General features: G+C 40.8%; 2 protein-coding genes across 2 annotated transcripts in view; both read right to left on the bottom strand.

Annotated features, from left to right (window-relative positions):
• Positions 1-1,730, bottom strand: part of GUCA1C (guanylate cyclase activator 1C) — a 33,358-nt gene extending 31,628 nt beyond the window's left edge. Inside the window, 2 exon segments of the mRNA XM_077771871.1 lie at positions 1,482-1,612; positions 1,615-1,730. Of these exon segments, the coding sequence (XP_077627997.1) occupies positions 1,482-1,612; positions 1,615-1,684 (201 nt within the window). The 5' untranslated portion in view covers positions 1,685-1,730.
• A 6,435-nt stretch (positions 1,731-8,165) lies between these two features.
• MORC1 (MORC family CW-type zinc finger 1) overlaps positions 8,166-18,296 on the bottom strand; it is a 160,613-nt gene continuing 150,482 nt past the window's right edge. Inside the window, exons 24-26 of the mRNA XM_077771811.1 lie at positions 17,046-17,133; positions 15,437-15,490; positions 8,166-8,523 (exon numbers count right to left, since the gene is read on the bottom strand). Of these exons, the coding sequence (XP_077627937.1) occupies positions 8,215-8,523; positions 15,437-15,490; positions 17,046-17,133 (451 nt within the window). The 3' untranslated portion in view covers positions 8,166-8,214. The remainder of the gene's footprint in view (positions 8,524-15,436; positions 15,491-17,045; positions 17,134-18,296) is intronic.

Raw genomic sequence — 18,296 nt, 5'->3', positions numbered from 1 at the left:
AATACAATCGACTTTTTGTTTATAAAAGCCTTCCTGATTTCACCCTTTGTGCTACAGTGTTCCTCTCCTTCGTTCTGTAGACTTGGCCTATGGTTTTGCCATAGCCTGCCTATCCAAAATTGCAATTCTCTATTTCCAATTAATCCCATATTTGCTGGCACAATAACTGGCACTTTTATTTTTCAGGTTGAGAGGAGCACAAAAATTCAGCTTAGAGCGTATCTAGAACATGTTACAACATCAAGAACAAAAGCAGAATCTGCCTCCTTTTCCCACTGTTTTGTAAGCTCCCTGGGGGCAGAACAGTTCGTTTGCAGCCACACACAGTCAAATTTATGAGGAGGAAAACAGCGCCATACAATACAGGCAGTGTTTCACTCACGCTTGATAACAAAGAACATGTCCTGAAAGACTACGTCCTAAATGAGATCTGTTCCCAACATTATTACAAGAATTAAAATAGCTGTTAATTTTGCACACGTTCAGTTTTCCCTAGTTCTTGGCTGGTACCTTCCTTTTAAGTAATCCGTTGTTTTGGTTTGTTTGTTTTTATTTGGAAAAGGGCTCAAAGGGCTGTGCTAGATTCCATGCATCCCAAAGGACAGTCAATTGTTTTAATTATCATTTCTTTCTCATCTATTCTCACACACGGCCTTCTAAAAGTCATCTATTTTTCAATGCGTGGGATTTCCCCTTTCCCTTTTATTCTAGATGGCATCTGCCCATTTTGAACTGTACAGGTAAAAAACAACTGAACTGCACAAGGCAAGGTAGGCAGGAAGAATTCTGGCCTGGTAGATCAGATTGTTACTTTTGTGTCTTATTTTTTTTGTTCCCCATTTTTTCCTCCTCATCTTTGTATTTTTCCAAGACTTGAAAACTAAATATGCTGCAACTCCTTAGGAGTAAATTCAAGACAATAGTTGAGTAATAACCTTTAGAAACTAAAGTTTATCTGAATTTAAAACTGTGAATTGTTTTGTTTTTCCTCCAACTAAATCGGTCAGATATGAAAAACTATTCCAGCATTCCAACTTCTGAGTACAAACAACATGTTGGCAAATTTGTATTGATTTTACCTGCCAATCTAGATGCAATCACACTTTTTAAAGCGGAGTCCTGTAATTTGCTTTTCTATAAAATGTCACCAATGCATTAAATACTTTGAAAACAGTCTTTGTAAATCAATCTGCACTTATTAGATTTGTTTAAACGATAGCATTAGAATTCCATGCCGAGATTTAATTTGGTTTTAAAATAACTCGCTACATGCAGAACATTTCCAAGGGTGGAGAGGCTAGTTCCCAATTACTTTCACGCCATCAGTGCTAAATGTGTTTAATGACTCACTTACCTACAAGCTGTGGGTTCTCTGAAGACCTCCCTGTTCAGTGAGATGCACACATTTTACCTCAGGCTATTTCATATTTTTACAGAGGGGAAAATGCAAACCACCGCCAAATAAAAAGGAAAGGTCTTACCTTGTTCATGTCAAAGGTATTATAGACTTGATCAACATGTTGATTGGTCTTTTGATTCAGACCTTGCAGACCCGAGAGTGTCTTAAATTCACGCAGTGTTTGCAGGCCGGATGGATACTCCCTGCTAAATTTTTGTACCACACATAGGTCTCTTTAGCAGGAACTGCTTTCTGACCACCGGCTATGGATTCGCTATTTCCCATCGTGATTCACAGTCTGCAGCTTTTTCTCAGGTTGTTTTCACGTAAGGTCTCTCCGGATTTAGTTCCTCACTCTTCGCTAGAAGTGGAGGCTAACATATGCCTTTAGAAAGCTAGTCTAAACCTCTTATTGCTATAGGCTAAATAAGAATAGAAAGCCAGTAAGATTAACTCATCTGTACAGTTTTAAGACCGCGCCTTTTATCACTAACTGATGAGATTGTGCTCACTGCCATTCAGAGGTACAGTGTTCTGTGAAGGGCAGAGGTGATACTGTCCTTGCCATATGGTTAGCCATAAATTATGCCTACATTGTGGAGGGGAGCTAATGGAAGGAACTTTGAGTTGCATTCAGGAAGCTTGGGACTGAAACAGTTTCTCCAGTATCACTGTCCCCATCTGTAAAAGAGTAACAAGGATATTCGCCTTTTCATACCTAAATATTGTCAAAATAAACCTAGATGTAAAATATACTAAAACCATGGAAAAAGTATACATTCTGAGTGTTGTTAAACTTAAAGGCATCTATGTAGAGAAGAGGGAAATGGGTAGAGATAACCATATTATCAGGAGTAAGAATGTTGTAGATGTGGTAGGCAGTGTGCAGACACAGGGACATGTTGAGCTATGTCTTCTGGCATCGTTCTTATCTTCTTTATTTTGAGAGAGCGCGTGTGCAGGCATGCTTACACAGCCAGGGAGGAGCAAAGAGAGAGAGGGAGAGAGAATCCCATGTAGGCTCCAGGCTGGCAGCTCCTAAGCGGGTCTCTATCTCCCGAACCCTGAGATCATGACCTGAGCTGCAATCAAGAGTCAGACGCTTAACAGACTGAGCCACCCAGGCGCCCCATCTTTTTCTTTTTTTGCTGTTTCTGTCTTTTCTGTCTGTCAAATCTGCTTCTACCCAGGCCCCCTGCCTGCTAGTTTTGTCCCACTCCCGTTCCCAAGCTAATCTAGTCTGAGTCAAGCCCCAATTGCACAGGACTTGAAAACTGAGTGAATGAGCATAAGAACTGTATCCAGGGTCCAGTAATGGAAAGGAATTGCCCTGTGTGGTCCTCAAGCTATCTTGCTGCCAACCATGCGTAGGAGCAACAGAATTATGTTCTTTCCTCCGAGAGTCATCTGGTCCCAAGCATAGGTTACCCCTCCTAACCCCACTCCATTTCCCCCTCAATTCTTGTACTGACTCAGTTCCTAAGTCTGGTTTCTGTCTTAAGGTCCTATTCCTTAGTCCTAACTGATTACCTACTTAAAACCCCAGATTCCCCAAGAACTGGAGTCCTTGGGGCCTTGGCAGGGAATAGGCGTGGCTCGGGTATATGTGATTAATTTTGTTTCATATATACCACCGTAGACTTTAAACAGAAAAATCTTTGAATCCATAATTACAGTTAAAGAACATGTGTCCAGGAAGGTTATAGAAATTTGGAACACCTTCACTTGGAAGTATTACTTGAAACAAATAGAGTAGGTGAGATTTCTTAGGCAGAGTAACAAGAAAAAAGATGAAATAATGAGGACTCAGTCCTGGTAGGAAATAGGAGGAGGGTCCTGCTAGAATCTTCCAAAACCAATCTCTGGGGAAGTCCCTGGGCAGACTCTTCCTAAAGGTCGGCCAGAAGGACGCTCAGAGGCATTGACTTCTTACCACCATTAACAGTTATTAATCATTACTTTTTAGATGAAAACAATGGCTACTGATAATGCAAGAAGAAGTTAATGGAAGTTTTCAAGGGGCCAAGGAAATCCCCTGTGGAAGGAAAATTTTGGACAAATCAAATTTACATGTTTCTTCACATAAATTATGCTTTTCAAAAAATCTGCATAATGATTACTTGCTGATAAAGGAAAAAACCTTTAAAACTATTACAAATAGCATAAGAATTCTTATATTGGGTACAATATTGATATCCCAAACTCAGGAATCCTGCTACATAAAACACTAACTGGTTATAAGATAATGGGGAAAAGACTTCATTTATAAAAGGTCAAAGAATAAATCTAAATTACAATAAAATTAACTAGAAGGTGTGCTTGACATATTTGAAGAAAAATTTTAAATGCTAATACAGGGCACCAATAAGGACTTGAACATACAAAAAAGCATATTTTGTTTTTCGGTAAGAAGACTTGATATTTAAAAAAGGCACTTCTACCTTAATCTATCATACCGCCATATGCCAAACGAAATGCAAATAAAGTTTGAGGGGAGGGCTTGGGTGTTGACTAAAAAAGCTAATTCTAAGTCTGGACAAGAATTAAACATGCAAAGATCGAAAAGAAAATTCTCAAATATAAAATTATTGACTATCTCTACCAAACAACTTGGGTCCAACATGAGAAAAGATGGAACAATCAATGAAAAATAATAGACTTTTTTATAGAACTTGGCCCAAGTACAAATCGGAATTTAACACTCAGGAAAGGTTAGCACTGCAGATCGGTGGGGAAGAGTCTGATTATTCAGCTAACAGTTTGAGGACAATACTGTATCTATCTGGAAACACACACAGTTGGATTTTTAACTTACTCCCTTCACCAAAATAAATTCTAGATAAATATTTAATAATATAATAATAATTAAAGCCATTATAACAAGGTAAAACTTCTTTATACTTTCGGCATTAGAATGCCTTCTCTAAATAGGACTACAAAACCAGAGCGCGTAAACAAAAGGAAGTTAAATTTAAAAAAAAAAATGTAATTCCATATGGCTCAAACACCATAAAAATTTTTTAAATAAAAACTTATGAGGGGTGCCTGGGTGGCTGTGTCTGTTGAGCATCTGACTCTTGATTTCAAGCCAGGTCATGATCTCACAGTTCATGCGTATGAGGCTCACATCAACAGGGCGAACTGCAAGGAGCCTGCTTTGGGATTCTCTAGCTCTCCTGTTCTCTCCGACCCTCCCACCCCCCTCACTTTCTCTCTCTCTCTCTCTCTCTCTCTCCCCTCCCCCTCTCAAAATAAATAAATAAACTTAAAAAACAAAGACAAGGATGGAGCGAAGACTTCCCACCATATTCCATCTCACATGGTCTGAATTTTGCACTATGCATATGTACATAAAATTAAAATTATACAATTCCACAAATATAAAATGTTTTATTGCGTTTGTTCACAGTTGTAGACATATCCAAATTAGAAAAATAATCAGCTATCAAGGAAAAGGTAAAACACAATTCTTACATATGTGTAATATATGTTCACATTGTACCTAGAAGATTTGTACTTTACTACAACAACAATAGAATTATCATATAAATAATATACTAAAGTTTCTGAGGATTTATATTTTCTGCTTTAACTGAGTAATGGCTGTGGTGGAGAAAGGGCATATGGTCTTTCCTTTCCAACACGAGTTTTAAGGGGAGGTGACTCTGTAGTCCTTTGTATCCTGATTTTGAAAACCACTGCTTTCTAGATTTTATAGTCATTTACATGAAAACAAAACTCAGCCTGACATGTCCATGTTTCTTAGTAGCTCACATGGGAACTGAAGAACTCTAGAAAGTTTCTGAAATAACAGGAAGAGTTAGGGAACAGGGTGGCAAATATGTCGATTGTAAATCAGTCTCCATTTCTAAAGTACACAATTTTTTTTAGAGTTAAACAGGGCAAACCGTACAATAACGAGTACAAAGGGAAACATTTTTTGAAAAGAATCTTCCTTTTTCTTATTAGCCTTTTAAAAAAGGGAGTATCTTTTCTGACTTTTAATTTTGAGAAGTACTTTCAATTTTTTTCTAAAGGGAGACCATGTCCTATATCTGTAGGCACTTTATTTAAAGCGTTTTGAAAAAAAGGGATTATCTTCTTTAAGCAAAGCTTCTAAATAACTGTCAATCTCCTCCAGGTCTCCTGCTGGACGGCCCTGGAAAAGAGAACCAACAATCATGGCAGGCGAAGACGCTACAGGAATTATTCTCGTAATCTGGGCGGCCTCTGACCAGTCTTCCCTGTGATTCATGTAGCAAGAAACCCACCTCACACTGAAATAATCCTTTTAATCTTTAAAAATGTTTTCGCATTTCATTTTATGCTCACAGGTGGTTAGGAACTTGGGTCATTTTTTTTTTTTCTTCTTTAGTGGAGGTGTGTTCAACTAGCTTTCCTTCTATTTAACTACTTGTCATATTCCTAAGGCTGCCCTGCCTCCACCTCATCCTTCTGTTATAGGCTCTCATCTTAAAAGTTCATTTAAAAATTTTCCATTTTAAAAGTTCATGAATCTGTAGCCTTATAGGCAAAGCAGAGGAGTAAGTGACTTCTGACTTCTCTGTCGCTCCTCTTCCGCTGCACCATCCTTCCCCCCAGTCCCTGGTTTATGCCTTCATCGGTCTCCTCTCTGTCCTCCCCCACTTCTCCGTTTGGGTAATTTCACACTCTCCCTCCCTGGGCTGCTGAATCCACGAGCAGCTGGACAAATGCCACCTCTGTACTGACAGATCTCCCTCCCTCAAGGGCAGTCGAGGGATCAGCCTGCTCTCCAGCTGAGCTGCTTGGGTAACAGAATTCTCAGAAAGGACCTTGCAGAAACAATTCCAGTTTTATGATTGTTCCCAGTGAGTGTCTGGCACCACCATCCCAGTTCCTCCATCTCTCACCTGGTTCTATTAACCTGCTTCTGCTTGGCTCCCTCTGCCCTATAGGCCTCTGACGAGACGGGACTGTACTGAGTCCCAGCTTTGTGACTGGGGTCCTGTCCCTACAGACAAGCGTACATGATATTCATGTTCACCCAGATTTTCAGATATTCACTGGCCCCGACGGATGCCCTGTGTGACCCTTCTGACACTGGCGGCCCTCAGTCTATCTCATCCTTTGCTTTCTGCCTGGCAAAGCACACTTCCTTCTAAGACTTCAGGTTGCTTCGGTCCCTAGCCTCTTCATGTGCCTGCTCTGTCCATCCACCTCGGATGGACGTCCCTCTACCTCCTCTCTCACCTCCCGCTCTGTGCCAGTGTGGTGGCTCTGGCATTCAAAGGCAGTGAAAATAAAAATTTCAAGCCAGGGATGAGAGTAAAAAATATTCGGGCAGGAGCCCTTTGAGTACCTCTCCAGTGATACCAGACGAAGCATGTCAGAGGCTCACTCTGCAGGCTAAAGCCCTTCCCCTCCTTACCAAACTCTGTGAATCAGGCCAGTGAAATTCGTACCATTACTCGGCTGCTGTGCGGGAGCTCAGGGTTTGGCATAGACGGAAGAGGAAATCATTATTCTTTCATCTTTTCTTCCTACCTAAACATAGATCTGCTATTATGAAAACCAATAATTTTTGTGAGCTTTTTTTGACAGAGAAGAGTATTTGACTTTTATGATATAGAATTTCTTTGGTCCCTCTAGGTTTTGTTAGTAAAACAACAATCATCGCTGAAACTGTCCTATGGTGGCGGGCTCCGCAAGGACCTTTCACACATGAAAACATTTGCCACCTTTTGCAGCGAAAAGAACCAAAAGGAGCTGCACTCGAATCCCACTCTTCCAGTAATAAATGAACTTGAATAATGGCTTTGGTAGTACTGTCGATAGAAACACAGATAATTACCATTATGTGAAAACAGCATTAATCGTCCTTTTTTACTTTAAAACTGAAACATTTGAGCTGTTGTCTAGACCACCCACGGTAGACAGAGGAGGGTATCTTTTCTTGGCTATATGCTTAAATTAAGCAAAAATATCTTCATTGTTTCATTTTGTACTGAATATAAGAGAAATCCCAAAGAATCCAAAGGATGTATATTTTGTGAAAAATGAATGGATTCATCTTGAAATGTTCAGGTCCGACTGAAACCCAGGTAGCCTGGCTTCAAAGCCCAGGCTCACCACGTATACTATGCTGATATGTGCAAGCTTCCTAGTGTCTTCCCCACCCGCTTCCTGGACAAAATAACCCTCCACTCCTCAGTCAGGACTCTCCTCAGGCACTCAGCTCCTGCCCTCTCACCTTGTATGGCCTAGGAGGGACTGGTCCCCTAGAAAATAAACTGAGAAATCAACAGCAAGCCTAGGAAGCACATGGAATTTTGTACTCAGACATAGGCCCTGCGTCCTAGGCTCGCTGTTGATTTCTCAATTTATTTCTAGCAGCTGTGGAAAGACTTTTCAACCATGGCTATCCATATTTTAATTTTTTATGTATTCTATCCAGCATTTCTATATGCTATAGAAAGAAGATGGACTTTCCCTCATTAGCTCAACCCATCACAGCAGCCCCGTTCATTGTGTTCATATATCCACACAAGATGCACAGACCTCTCTAACCTCTCCTCAAAGATTAGAAGAGTCTGCTTTTATTTATGTATTGGGATGAAAATTATATTGTTTTGTTGTTTGATAAAATGAGAAAAAATTTCCTAATGGAAATATGCTATGGAGGAGATGGGGTGACCAAACTATACGAAGAGCACAAGCAAAGATTCTGGTTTTGGTAAGAGAAAAAAAACAGCAGACCTTTTAAGAATGTTCTCATGTATACTTTCAAAGTTCATTTATGTACAATTTCAATATCCTTACATGGAGAATAAGGGCTAGGTTAAGTGACTTGTCCAAAGCCAAGGAGAGGATGACCATGTCAGAGAGGAAGTTGGCTGAGTGCTCTTTCCACAATGCATATTCCTACTACTCAAAATTTCATTACTTACCAGCTGAAGTTTCTGCAACAATACTGCCAGTTTTACCCGAAGATTATTCAGTTTATCTTCAGTAAGCTTTCTTTTTTGTTCACATTGTCCCAGAGATATTTCATTAACCACTCCTCTTCTATTTGCTTCATAGATAGTGGCCTGTATTTTTCTCTTTAGTTCTCTTTCATATTCGGCCAGGTAAACATGCTTGATCTGGGAATGTTTTCAAAAACAGCTTTAGGGTATTTTATTTTATTTTATTTTATTTTATTTATTTTAATGTTTTATTTATTTCTGAGAGAGAGAAGAGACAGCGTGAACAGGGGAGGGTCAGAGTGAGGGGGAGACACAGAATCTGAAACAGGCTCCAGGCTCTGAGCTAGCCATCAGCACAAAGCCCTACGCGGGGCTCGAACCCACGAACTGTGAGATCATGACCTGAGCCGAAGTCGGACGCTTAACCAACTGAGCCACCCAAGTGTCCCTAGTGTATTTTTAAAGTATTACTTTCCCCCCTCAGATCAGCAAGTGATTCCATATTCCAATTCTGCACATATGTACCAAGTGTCAACTGTATACCTGTATACAACAGGTGGTCGAAATATAAGACATGGTGACACCTTTAAGGAACGTGCAATCTGATGGAAGAGGGAGAGACAAGATGTATAATACTCCAGTAACCATGAGGATGGGAAAGGCACACGAAGGTGAGCTTGGAGACCCTTGCTTGGGAATGGAAAAAGGACCCAGTAATGGCGGAACGTGTCCTCCCGCCAGTGACACCAGATCGTGCAAGGCACAAAGGGGGCAGCTGGTGATGCCTGTGACCCTCTCTCCACAGCAGCAGTAGCTCACGGGCAATGACAGAATGGCCAGCCACTCAGGGCTTTCCAGGCAGATGATGTCGTGTTATTTATAACTCAAGTCTGTAGCATCTGAAAAGCACAGAAGCTACAGTAAGAAGAATTCCTGTTCTGTCACTCTCTTTGTGTTCCTTATCCGGAAGCAGAATACGGTCATATACTTATGCATACGACCCTTGCTAATTCGAGAGTCTTGGATGCTTTCCAAGGGCTCATGCTGTGACTGAGACACTCACAGGGTAGAAAAAGGTAATGGAGAGGCCAAATGCTCCAATTTCAAAATGACATTAATTGCTTGTATCAACATTTGGAGAAGGCCAGGGGATATTCTGAGAAAAGAGATACAGAGCAAATCCTGTTTTGATACACATTTCAAGGTTTCTGTAATAAGGAGATTTCTGTGTTCAGATATGGCTGGGATGCCAGGATAACTGTAAGGTAGCCGCGTTTGTCTTCTGGGTCTACCCTTGCCATTCTCCCCCCTCCCCTACACTCACTAATTCCTGCAGGCCCTTCCCAGACACTGTCCACACCAGCACCTTTAAGCACTCATTGCCCTCATGTATTTCTCCCTTTTCTATAAAGTCCTTTTAACAAAAAAACCAGCCCCCCTAAGTATTTTGAATTCCACTTAACATTCACTAAGCACCTCCTAAATTCAAGGCATTGCATTTGGTTATAGGTGACACAAAGATATATAAGGTCCAGCCTTTGCCTTCACGAAGCTTCCAGTCTATAGAATGAGATAATACAAGTGTGCAAAAAATGTGTCTGATGGGAGAAGATGCACTAGCACGGATATTATTAGAGTTGAGAGGAGGGTACAGATTCTTCATTAAATTAAAGATCATTCAAGTCCTGACTTGAAGTACTTGACAGGGATTGATATCAATAACTTACCCTCCAATTATTTATGCTTTACATATGCTATTAATTGAGAGTATTTGGGAGCAGGGACCCATTCTAGAGTTTTAAACTGCCTGGCCACTTGAGTGAGGGCACCAGGAATTAATGAGATGCTGAAATCCTTGACTTGACTCTGCCAATTCTTACCTTACTTCCTGAGTTGCAGGCCTCATTCTTCCAGGAATATACCAAGCTCATTCCTGCCTCAGGCCCTTCGCCTTTCCTGCTTTGTCTTTCCTTTGTTCAGCCCTAACCTACAAAGTCTCACTACTTGCCTTTCAGGTCCGCACTGACACATGGCTCAGGTATTCCTTGCTCACTGCATCTGAAATAGGCTGCCCCTTCCCCAAAATGCACTGTCACTGTCTATTCCCAGGCCCTGTACAATTGTTTTATGCCATATCACATGCTTATTTATTTACATGTTTGTGTCTATCATTATGTGATGCTACATTATGCTTTGCTTGTTACCTGTCTTTTCTCAAAAATGTAACCTCAATGTAAAAAAAGAATTGATTTTATTCGCTTCTGTATTTCCCATGCCTGCCACACGGCACTAAATAGTGGGGAGTTAGGAGAGCAGATGTACGGCATTCACAGCAAGAGGATTTTAAGCACACAGGCCAATCCTGCCCTGAAACCCAGGCTACAGTCTGAGATCTTGGAGGGGAACCCACTTTTGAACAACCTCAATTCAACATATAGGAAGTTGATGATTTTACAAGGCAACAACTACCTCTTCCAGGTAGCTTCATAGATGCTACTTGTGGAAGCTTTAGCCCAACCCAGGGAGTGCCATCTCCCATGGCCTGAAGGTGGAGTAGGGTAAATAATTCAGCTCAGCTGGAAGAAGGAAGACAGGGTTACAGATAGCTCGGATGTCACCAGTTACTCGGGGTTCTTAGTGTTCAGAATGCTAGAACTTCACAGCATTTGCCATCCTGAACAATGGCCAGGGAACACTTTTTAACAAAAGCAACAGCAGTAGTAATAATAATAAATTAAAAAGAAATCTGAAAAACAACAATATTGCTTATCAGCAATGAAAAGGGACATACTATTGATAACACTTGAATAGATGTGCAGGGCATTATGCCAAGTGAATAAAATCAATCGGAAAGTGACACGTGCTGCTTGATTCCATTTCTACAGCATTACTGAAATGACAAAATTACAGAGATGGAGAACAGATGGAAGGTTGCCTGGAGTTAAGGTGCATGTCTGTGTGCAGTGTGACTATAAAGGATGGCACAGAGAGATCTCTGTGGTGGTGGGAGCTCTGGACCCTGATTTAGGTGGTGGTTACACAAACCTACACATATGATAAAATGAGACACATATTTCACCAACTTCAATTTTGTGGTTTTGGTATTCTACCACAATTGCATAATTCCATAAGACCTAAGCCCTGGGGAAAAACTGAAAGGTACACGAGATCTCTCTAATATTTTATAATTTCCTATGTATCTATAATTACTTAAAAAATAAAAGCTTCAAAAGATAACACTGTTGGGTTTTTTTAATGTTTATTTTTGAGAGTGTGTGAGCAGGGGAGGGACAGAGAGAGAGACACACACACAGAATCCAAAGCAAGCTTGAGGCTCTAAGCTGTCAGCACAGAGCCTGATGTGGGACTTGAACTCACAAGCTATGAGATCATGACCTGAGCTGAAGTTGGAGGCTTAACCAACTGAGCCACCCAGGTGCCCCAAGACAACACTGTTAATACAGCATGACATAAAGAATGTTTACATAGCACACTGCATTCAAAGTCATATTTAGTCTCTCAAAGTTCACAATTCTATAATCAAGCAAACTACATTTCCTTCAAACACTATCAGCCAGGAAACTATCAGCCAGTTTCCTGACTTAGACTTCTGTTTTTCTTAGGCTAACATCTCTAGAAGGTTTCCATAAAAGGTGGCAATTCCGAGAACTTTCAAAGCTCAATGTAAAAGGACTTCTGGTTGCATTAACATTTTAATTAAGATGAGTAGAGAATTGTAACAAGATGAGAAGCTTAGTTCTGCTGGTTAAACCTACTCTTGCAGAGGTATTTGAAGAGGATCAAAAATGGAATTCTTTTCGAACTCTCTTAATTCAGAACAGAATTAGGATTTGAAAGTAAGGATATGTGACGGAGATTTTAATTTTCTGCCTTGAATTTAAAAAGTCAGAGTTCTAGTCGCTTGGGAGTCCCCAGAATCCTAAGAAGTTAAGGCAGTCCTATAAGATATAAGTCCAGTACCTATACACAGAGTACAAAATCTGTATGTACTCTGTGTATAAATATAGAGTACAAAATCTGTATGTGTTCTATGTGTAAATGCATGTGAGCATTTCTGTGGGCAGACACTATAGCAGAAACAATCAACTTTGACTCAGTGCACAAATGGTAAGGTCTAGACACATTCAAAAGTACTGAGTGAATGCCAACAGGATACAGAGTTTGATAAGAGAGAAATGTAAGTTCAAGGATTCTATAATTTAGTTAAGGAGAAAAAATATAAGAAACAACTACAATACAAGGCAGAAAATTTAATTAATGCTAAAATAGTTTGAAGTTTCTCTCAGAATACAAAAAGTCAAGATTAATTTCACATGAACAGACTGAGGAAGGCTTGAAGTGGAAGGCAGCACTGACCAGACTCTACATAGGGTGAGCAGGATTTCAAGAGACTAACTGTGGACTGGAAGAGTAGACAAGAGTGTCATGGGGAACAGCATGGGGAAAGGCTAAGAGGCAGGCCAGTCTAGAGAATGGAGCAACTCCATTCTGGATGGGGCAGATGGCTTGTGAGAGGAAAGAATAAAAGATGGTGGCTCAGGTCAGGTCATACAGGACCACATGTGTGGTCATAAACAATCTCCTACTAAGAGTAGTTATGGAAACCAGGGCATGGTGACCAAAGACATCTGTGACTTATCAAGGGTTCTCCTGTGCTTTGGTGAAGCTATCTTTATTAAAAGTATGCTATTTAAACCAAGTTGCATAGATCTGTCCTCTATATGGATTTCAAAAAATGATTTTAATAATTTTTAAAACCATCCACCTAAAACTACCAATCATTAATAAAGTCCTCATGACCAAGCAGTTTCATGTTGGTGAAGCCACGATTCCAACTATGCTGTATTTTGCTTGCAACATCTCTGTTTTGAGAGGAAGTTATGGTGTCCTGTTCACCTGCTTTGATTCTTTGAATCCCACTTGCCCTAAACATTAAGAAGATTCTACTCATCAGCTCTGTTAACACTGTTCCCCTCGTATAAATACTTCATGGTGTGAAGTATTTAAATCAGAGTTGCCTAACCAGCAAATTCAGATCTGTGGGAAGGAGCCTTACATAACTCTTCAAGCTGGCTGCCACAGATTTATGGTTGGGATAGTTCCTGATGGGACACTAACCAACTTGCCTACCACACACCCCCTTTTCACTGCCAGCAGCTCCCCAATATGTGTTTCACCATGCAATGTCAAGCTCTCTAGTTAAGTAAACAATAATTCTTTTGTACCAAAAGGCTGAGACACTGTGGTTTGCCTTTTGCAAGTAACACATGCAAACTCTGTCACAGGACAAAGTCCAGGTAAGAAGAAGATGAAAGAAAGTGATGCAGAAAACGAGCTTTGGGTGGGACGAATCTGTGTTCCAATCGTGAATCTGGTACTTATTTGCATCATGACATTGGGATATTGTATTTCTGACTCTAGTTCCTCATTACTAACATAAAGATAGTGGCACCGACCTCCCAGTGTTGTGAGAGTGAGATGGGGTAATGGCTATTAAGGGACTGGCTCAGTGCCTGGCTCTACTGGCTCTTGATAAACTACAGTTTTACATTCACTGATGAAAATAATATTACTGCTAGAACAGGATCAAAAATATTTTGAATGAAAACTGTGTCTTGTAATCTAGTTAGGAAATGTTGACAAGTGGGGCGCCTGGGTAGCTCAGTCGGTTAAGCGTCCAACTTCGGCTCAGGTCATGATCTCACGGTTTGTGGGTTCCAGCCCTGCATCACGCTCTGTGCTGACAGCTCAGAGCTTGGAGCCTGCTTCAGATTCTGTGTCTCCCTCTCTCTCTGACCCTCCCAGCTCACGCCGACTCTCTCTCTCTCTCAGAAATAAATAAAACATTTAAAAAAAAAAAAAAAAGGAAATGTTGACAAGTGTGTCTTGTGGCTGAAAAATGTTCAATTACTGCTTTTAAACAGACATTATTCAGAAAATAAACTCACTCTTCAGATGAACGATGACAGCAACCGTCATTTCCAGCTGTTTACACAGTCCAGTAGGGACTCAGTCAGAGACAAGAGAGGCAAATCTGTCTACAAGGGTGTTACATTTAGGCCCATCCTACACTTCAAATGCTTTGTGATACAGACAGCCTTTCTAAGAAGGAATCTGGCTTAGGTTCTAATTTTCATCGCAAGTTTGTCTGGTTGAATGTCTTGAGGAACTTACTTCACAATTCTATTTCATTTGTAAAACAAGAAAATCCAAATGTACCTCATTGCCTACCAAAGAGGTGAGCCAGGGGCGCCTGGGTGGCTCAGTCGGTTGGGCATCCGACTTCAGCTCAGGTCATGATCTCACAGTTCGTGGGTTCGAGCCCCGTGTCGGGCTCTGTGCTGACTGCCAGCTTAGAGCCTGGAGCCTCTTTCAGATTCTGTGTCACCTTCTCTCTCTGACCCTCCCCTGCTCACACTGTCTAAGAAATAAATTTTATAAAACATTAAAAAAAAAAAAAGAGGTGAGCTAATGCCTCCGTTTCCACGCACTTAATACAATTCCAGGGGGCACTGAGCACCTCCTGGCCTTTATAGGTTCACATGTGACTATGACAGTTTTCCAGAAGATGGCTGTAAGCATACGTACTTTTACAAGCATTAATTGTTTTTACAACTACTTTTATAATGGAAAAACCATAAACTTAACTGTCAACAGGCTACTAAAAAACAAAAAACAAACAACAACAACAACAACAAAAAAAAAGCTCCAGAGATATCAAGTTGTCCAAAACCATTAAAAACTTTAATCTACAAATGATTTCTGGCTTAGTCCAGTGTTTTGATGATTTAATCTATTTCTTAAAGACAGGAAGTCATCATGTTTTCTGTTCAAAATATAGACTCACTCTAAGTGTTTCATAAGCTTTGTGCTGTGGAAATATTTGCGTTTTAAAATTCAAAAAGATGTTGCTTTGTGACATCTGATAAACTACACATTAATCTTATTCTTGATAAGAAAACGCAAATTTGATTTCCTTCCAAATTTAACATTTGGAAATGTGTATTACTTCTCTTTTGGAATGCGGAATCATTTAGAAAATAAATGACTACACTGAAAAAAACCTTACCTGGTTGAAGCCCGTTCTCAGTTTTTGGTTTGTCTGCTCTGGGCACTGCTCCGGCTGTTTTGTAAATGATAATAGACCAGGACATTAACTTTTAGAGGATGAGCTGTCTACAATACAGTTATTACATGCAAGTATCTAGTATTAAAAAGCATCAAAGCCTAGAACTGCCTGACACTGGTACTGTGGGTCTTTTATACCTGGGTCTAATTATATGAATTAACTAAAGTATACCTCACCTTATTCCAAAAAAAAAAAAAAAGATTAAGGCAGTTTACATAATTAATAAACAACATGGTTAAAAAATGCAATAGAAAAAAAAGAAAGTGAAGGAAAAGTAAATGAGAAATACAAAATATTTAAGAGGGATGTCAAGAAGGTAGTTGGAGTATGATTTCTTGAATTGGAATACCACAGAAGTAGACTGGGGAGTCACTGCCATATGGGTAAGTATTCAAAGTCACAGACCCGTTGAGCTCACCTAGAACCACACTTCACAGGGAGAAGAAAGTGACTCAGAAATGGGCCCTCAGATGTGCCCACACTTAGAAACCAGAGAAGGAACTGAGTTGCCAGCAGAAAAGACAGTAGGGAGAAAGGTGAGAAAATGAGAAGTGTGTTGTTGTGGAAGCTACGCAAACAAAGTGCTTCAAGAAGGAAAGAGTAGTCAACTGGGTTGAAGGTCTCCAAGAGGTCAGGTAAGATAAGAAGTGACTATTGCATTTGGTCACTGGTGGCCTCACAGGGCAGTCCCAGTGAAGGAGTAGGGGTGAGGATGGGGTGGGGATAGAAGGTGAGGAAACAGAAGTAATAGTTATAGATTAGAAAAGGGAGGGGTTTTCCCCAGGATCAGATTAAGGCATATGGCCCCTCTTCAAATTAATCACTTGGTGCTCTTTTCACTAATAGCCTTTCCATGTCCATCCATCCCTTCCACAAGCAATGCTGAGCATGAAGGCGGAGAAGCCATCCATCCACCCTCCTGTACCGCAAAGTCCTTCTCCACTCCAGTGAGCAGCTTCTGGCTGCCTCAGGCCTGCATGCCTCACTCAGCTTCACCACAGCCTGCGTGACTTAGCAGCCTGGGGACAACCTATTGTGAGCTCAGGTAGCAGAACAAAGTTTTCCTTCTAATCATTATACGGCACTGTCTCTAAAATGAAATTTGGTAAATACAGATTTTCTTCATCTTTCCCTCTGATGTGTGACTGATTCTAATAAGACTAGTGTTCTGGGCACCTGACGTGGCTGACCTACCTAATCGTCCGCTATCAACCCTTCATAAAAGGTGGCTGAGGGAAGGCGTCCAAGGGATAGAAATTATTTTTGGTGTCCTGGGGGTAAGTCAGAAATCATGTCGTTTCTTTTCATCTCTGCAACTTTCTCTGTTCTCAGCCTATAAGATCTTCCCAAAGTGTATCTGAACCTTGGTGACGCTGATTTTAAGTGCAGTTTTCATTTGGAGTCATCCATTTAGTATAAAGGTCCCCATCCTCGTTCATATAAGCCATTCTCAGTCCTCTTACTGGTAACACTTTACGATGTTTCTTCAATGAAGATTAAGTTTAGGCTATTCTGTCACTCCCTCAAAGTTCCAATAAAGCCAGCTTACCTCAAAACTTGCCACGAATTCCTCCATAGATGTGTAGCCAAATTCTGATGGTAGCCGATACTCAGAAAAAAAATACAGAAGAATCTCCCTAGGAGTAGGAGCACAGCAGAGATGGTGATATACCAGGAAGAGAGACGCAGCACTCACCTGTCAGAACTGGGTGTCCTCTGGGTGTTAAACATCTTGGCAAAGATGAACATTCAGGCCTACCAAGTTGGTTTTACCACGGTCATCCAAGTCTTCTTCAAAAGGCACAGACTGGGGAAAGGGAGGTGGGCGTGGCTATACAAGGGCAACAGGAGGCATCCTCATGGTGACGGAACTGTTCTGTATTTGTGTCAATGCCAAGATTCTGTGATAGTGTTACCACTGGGGGAAACTAGGTAAAGGGTACAGGGGATCTCTCTGTATGATTTCTCACAACTGCATGTAAACCTACGCTTATCTTAAAATTTAAAATTTAAAAAAAAAAAAAAAAGGAAGAGGGGCACCTGGGTGGCTAAGTTGGTTGAGCATATGACTTTGGTTCAGGTCACAATCTCACAGTTCATGAGTTTGAAACCCGCTCAGCATGGAGCCCGCTCTGGATCCTCTGATCGCCTCCCTGTCTGCCCCTTCCCTGCTTGCTTGCTCTCTCTCAAAAATAAATAAACCTTTACATTTTTTTAAAGATTAGAAATAACTGAAAAAGAAAGGAAGGAAGTGAAAAAGAGAAAGTAGAAACAAAGAAGGAAGAGAAAGGAAAGAAGGAAGGAAGGGAGGGAGGGTGAAAGAGAGAGGGAGAGAGAGAAAGAAAGAGAAAGGCAGAAAACAAGTATGACCTCACAATGCCCATCCATAATCCAGCAGCCCAGGAAAGCCCTGCACTCACTTGAGAGCTTTCCTTGAAGAAAACTTAGCACTGCAAAATTCCTGGAGGAAAGACATTGTCTAATGACTTCTTCCCCCCGAAGAAAACCAAGGAACTTAACTCTCCAGAGTAATTCCTTTTATCCGGGGATCCGTAGATACTCTTAGGAATCCTATGTGGATCCTGGTCTTTCCAGTGATTGGCCATTGTTCTGACAGGCGCTTCATTTTGCCAAGAGGCAGTAGTGCCCTGCCTTTGTAGTGACAGCTTTTTGGGGATTAATCACCTGGATGGCACATATTTCATTCCTGGGAGAATATGAAACCTACAAATTTATAGCTACTATATCTTAAAAGTGTATAAGGGTGTTTTTATGTTGAAGGGTTCTAAGGAGCTCAGGT

The sequence above is a fragment of the Crocuta crocuta genome, unplaced genomic scaffold, assembly GCF_008692635.1.
Source record: "Crocuta crocuta isolate KB4526 unplaced genomic scaffold, BGI_CrCroc_1.0 scaffold56, whole genome shotgun sequence".
NCBI lineage: Eukaryota > Metazoa > Chordata > Mammalia > Carnivora > Hyaenidae > Crocuta > Crocuta crocuta.
The sequence above is the reverse complement of the archived record's forward strand: the minus strand, read 5'-3'. Positions and strand labels throughout refer to the sequence as shown.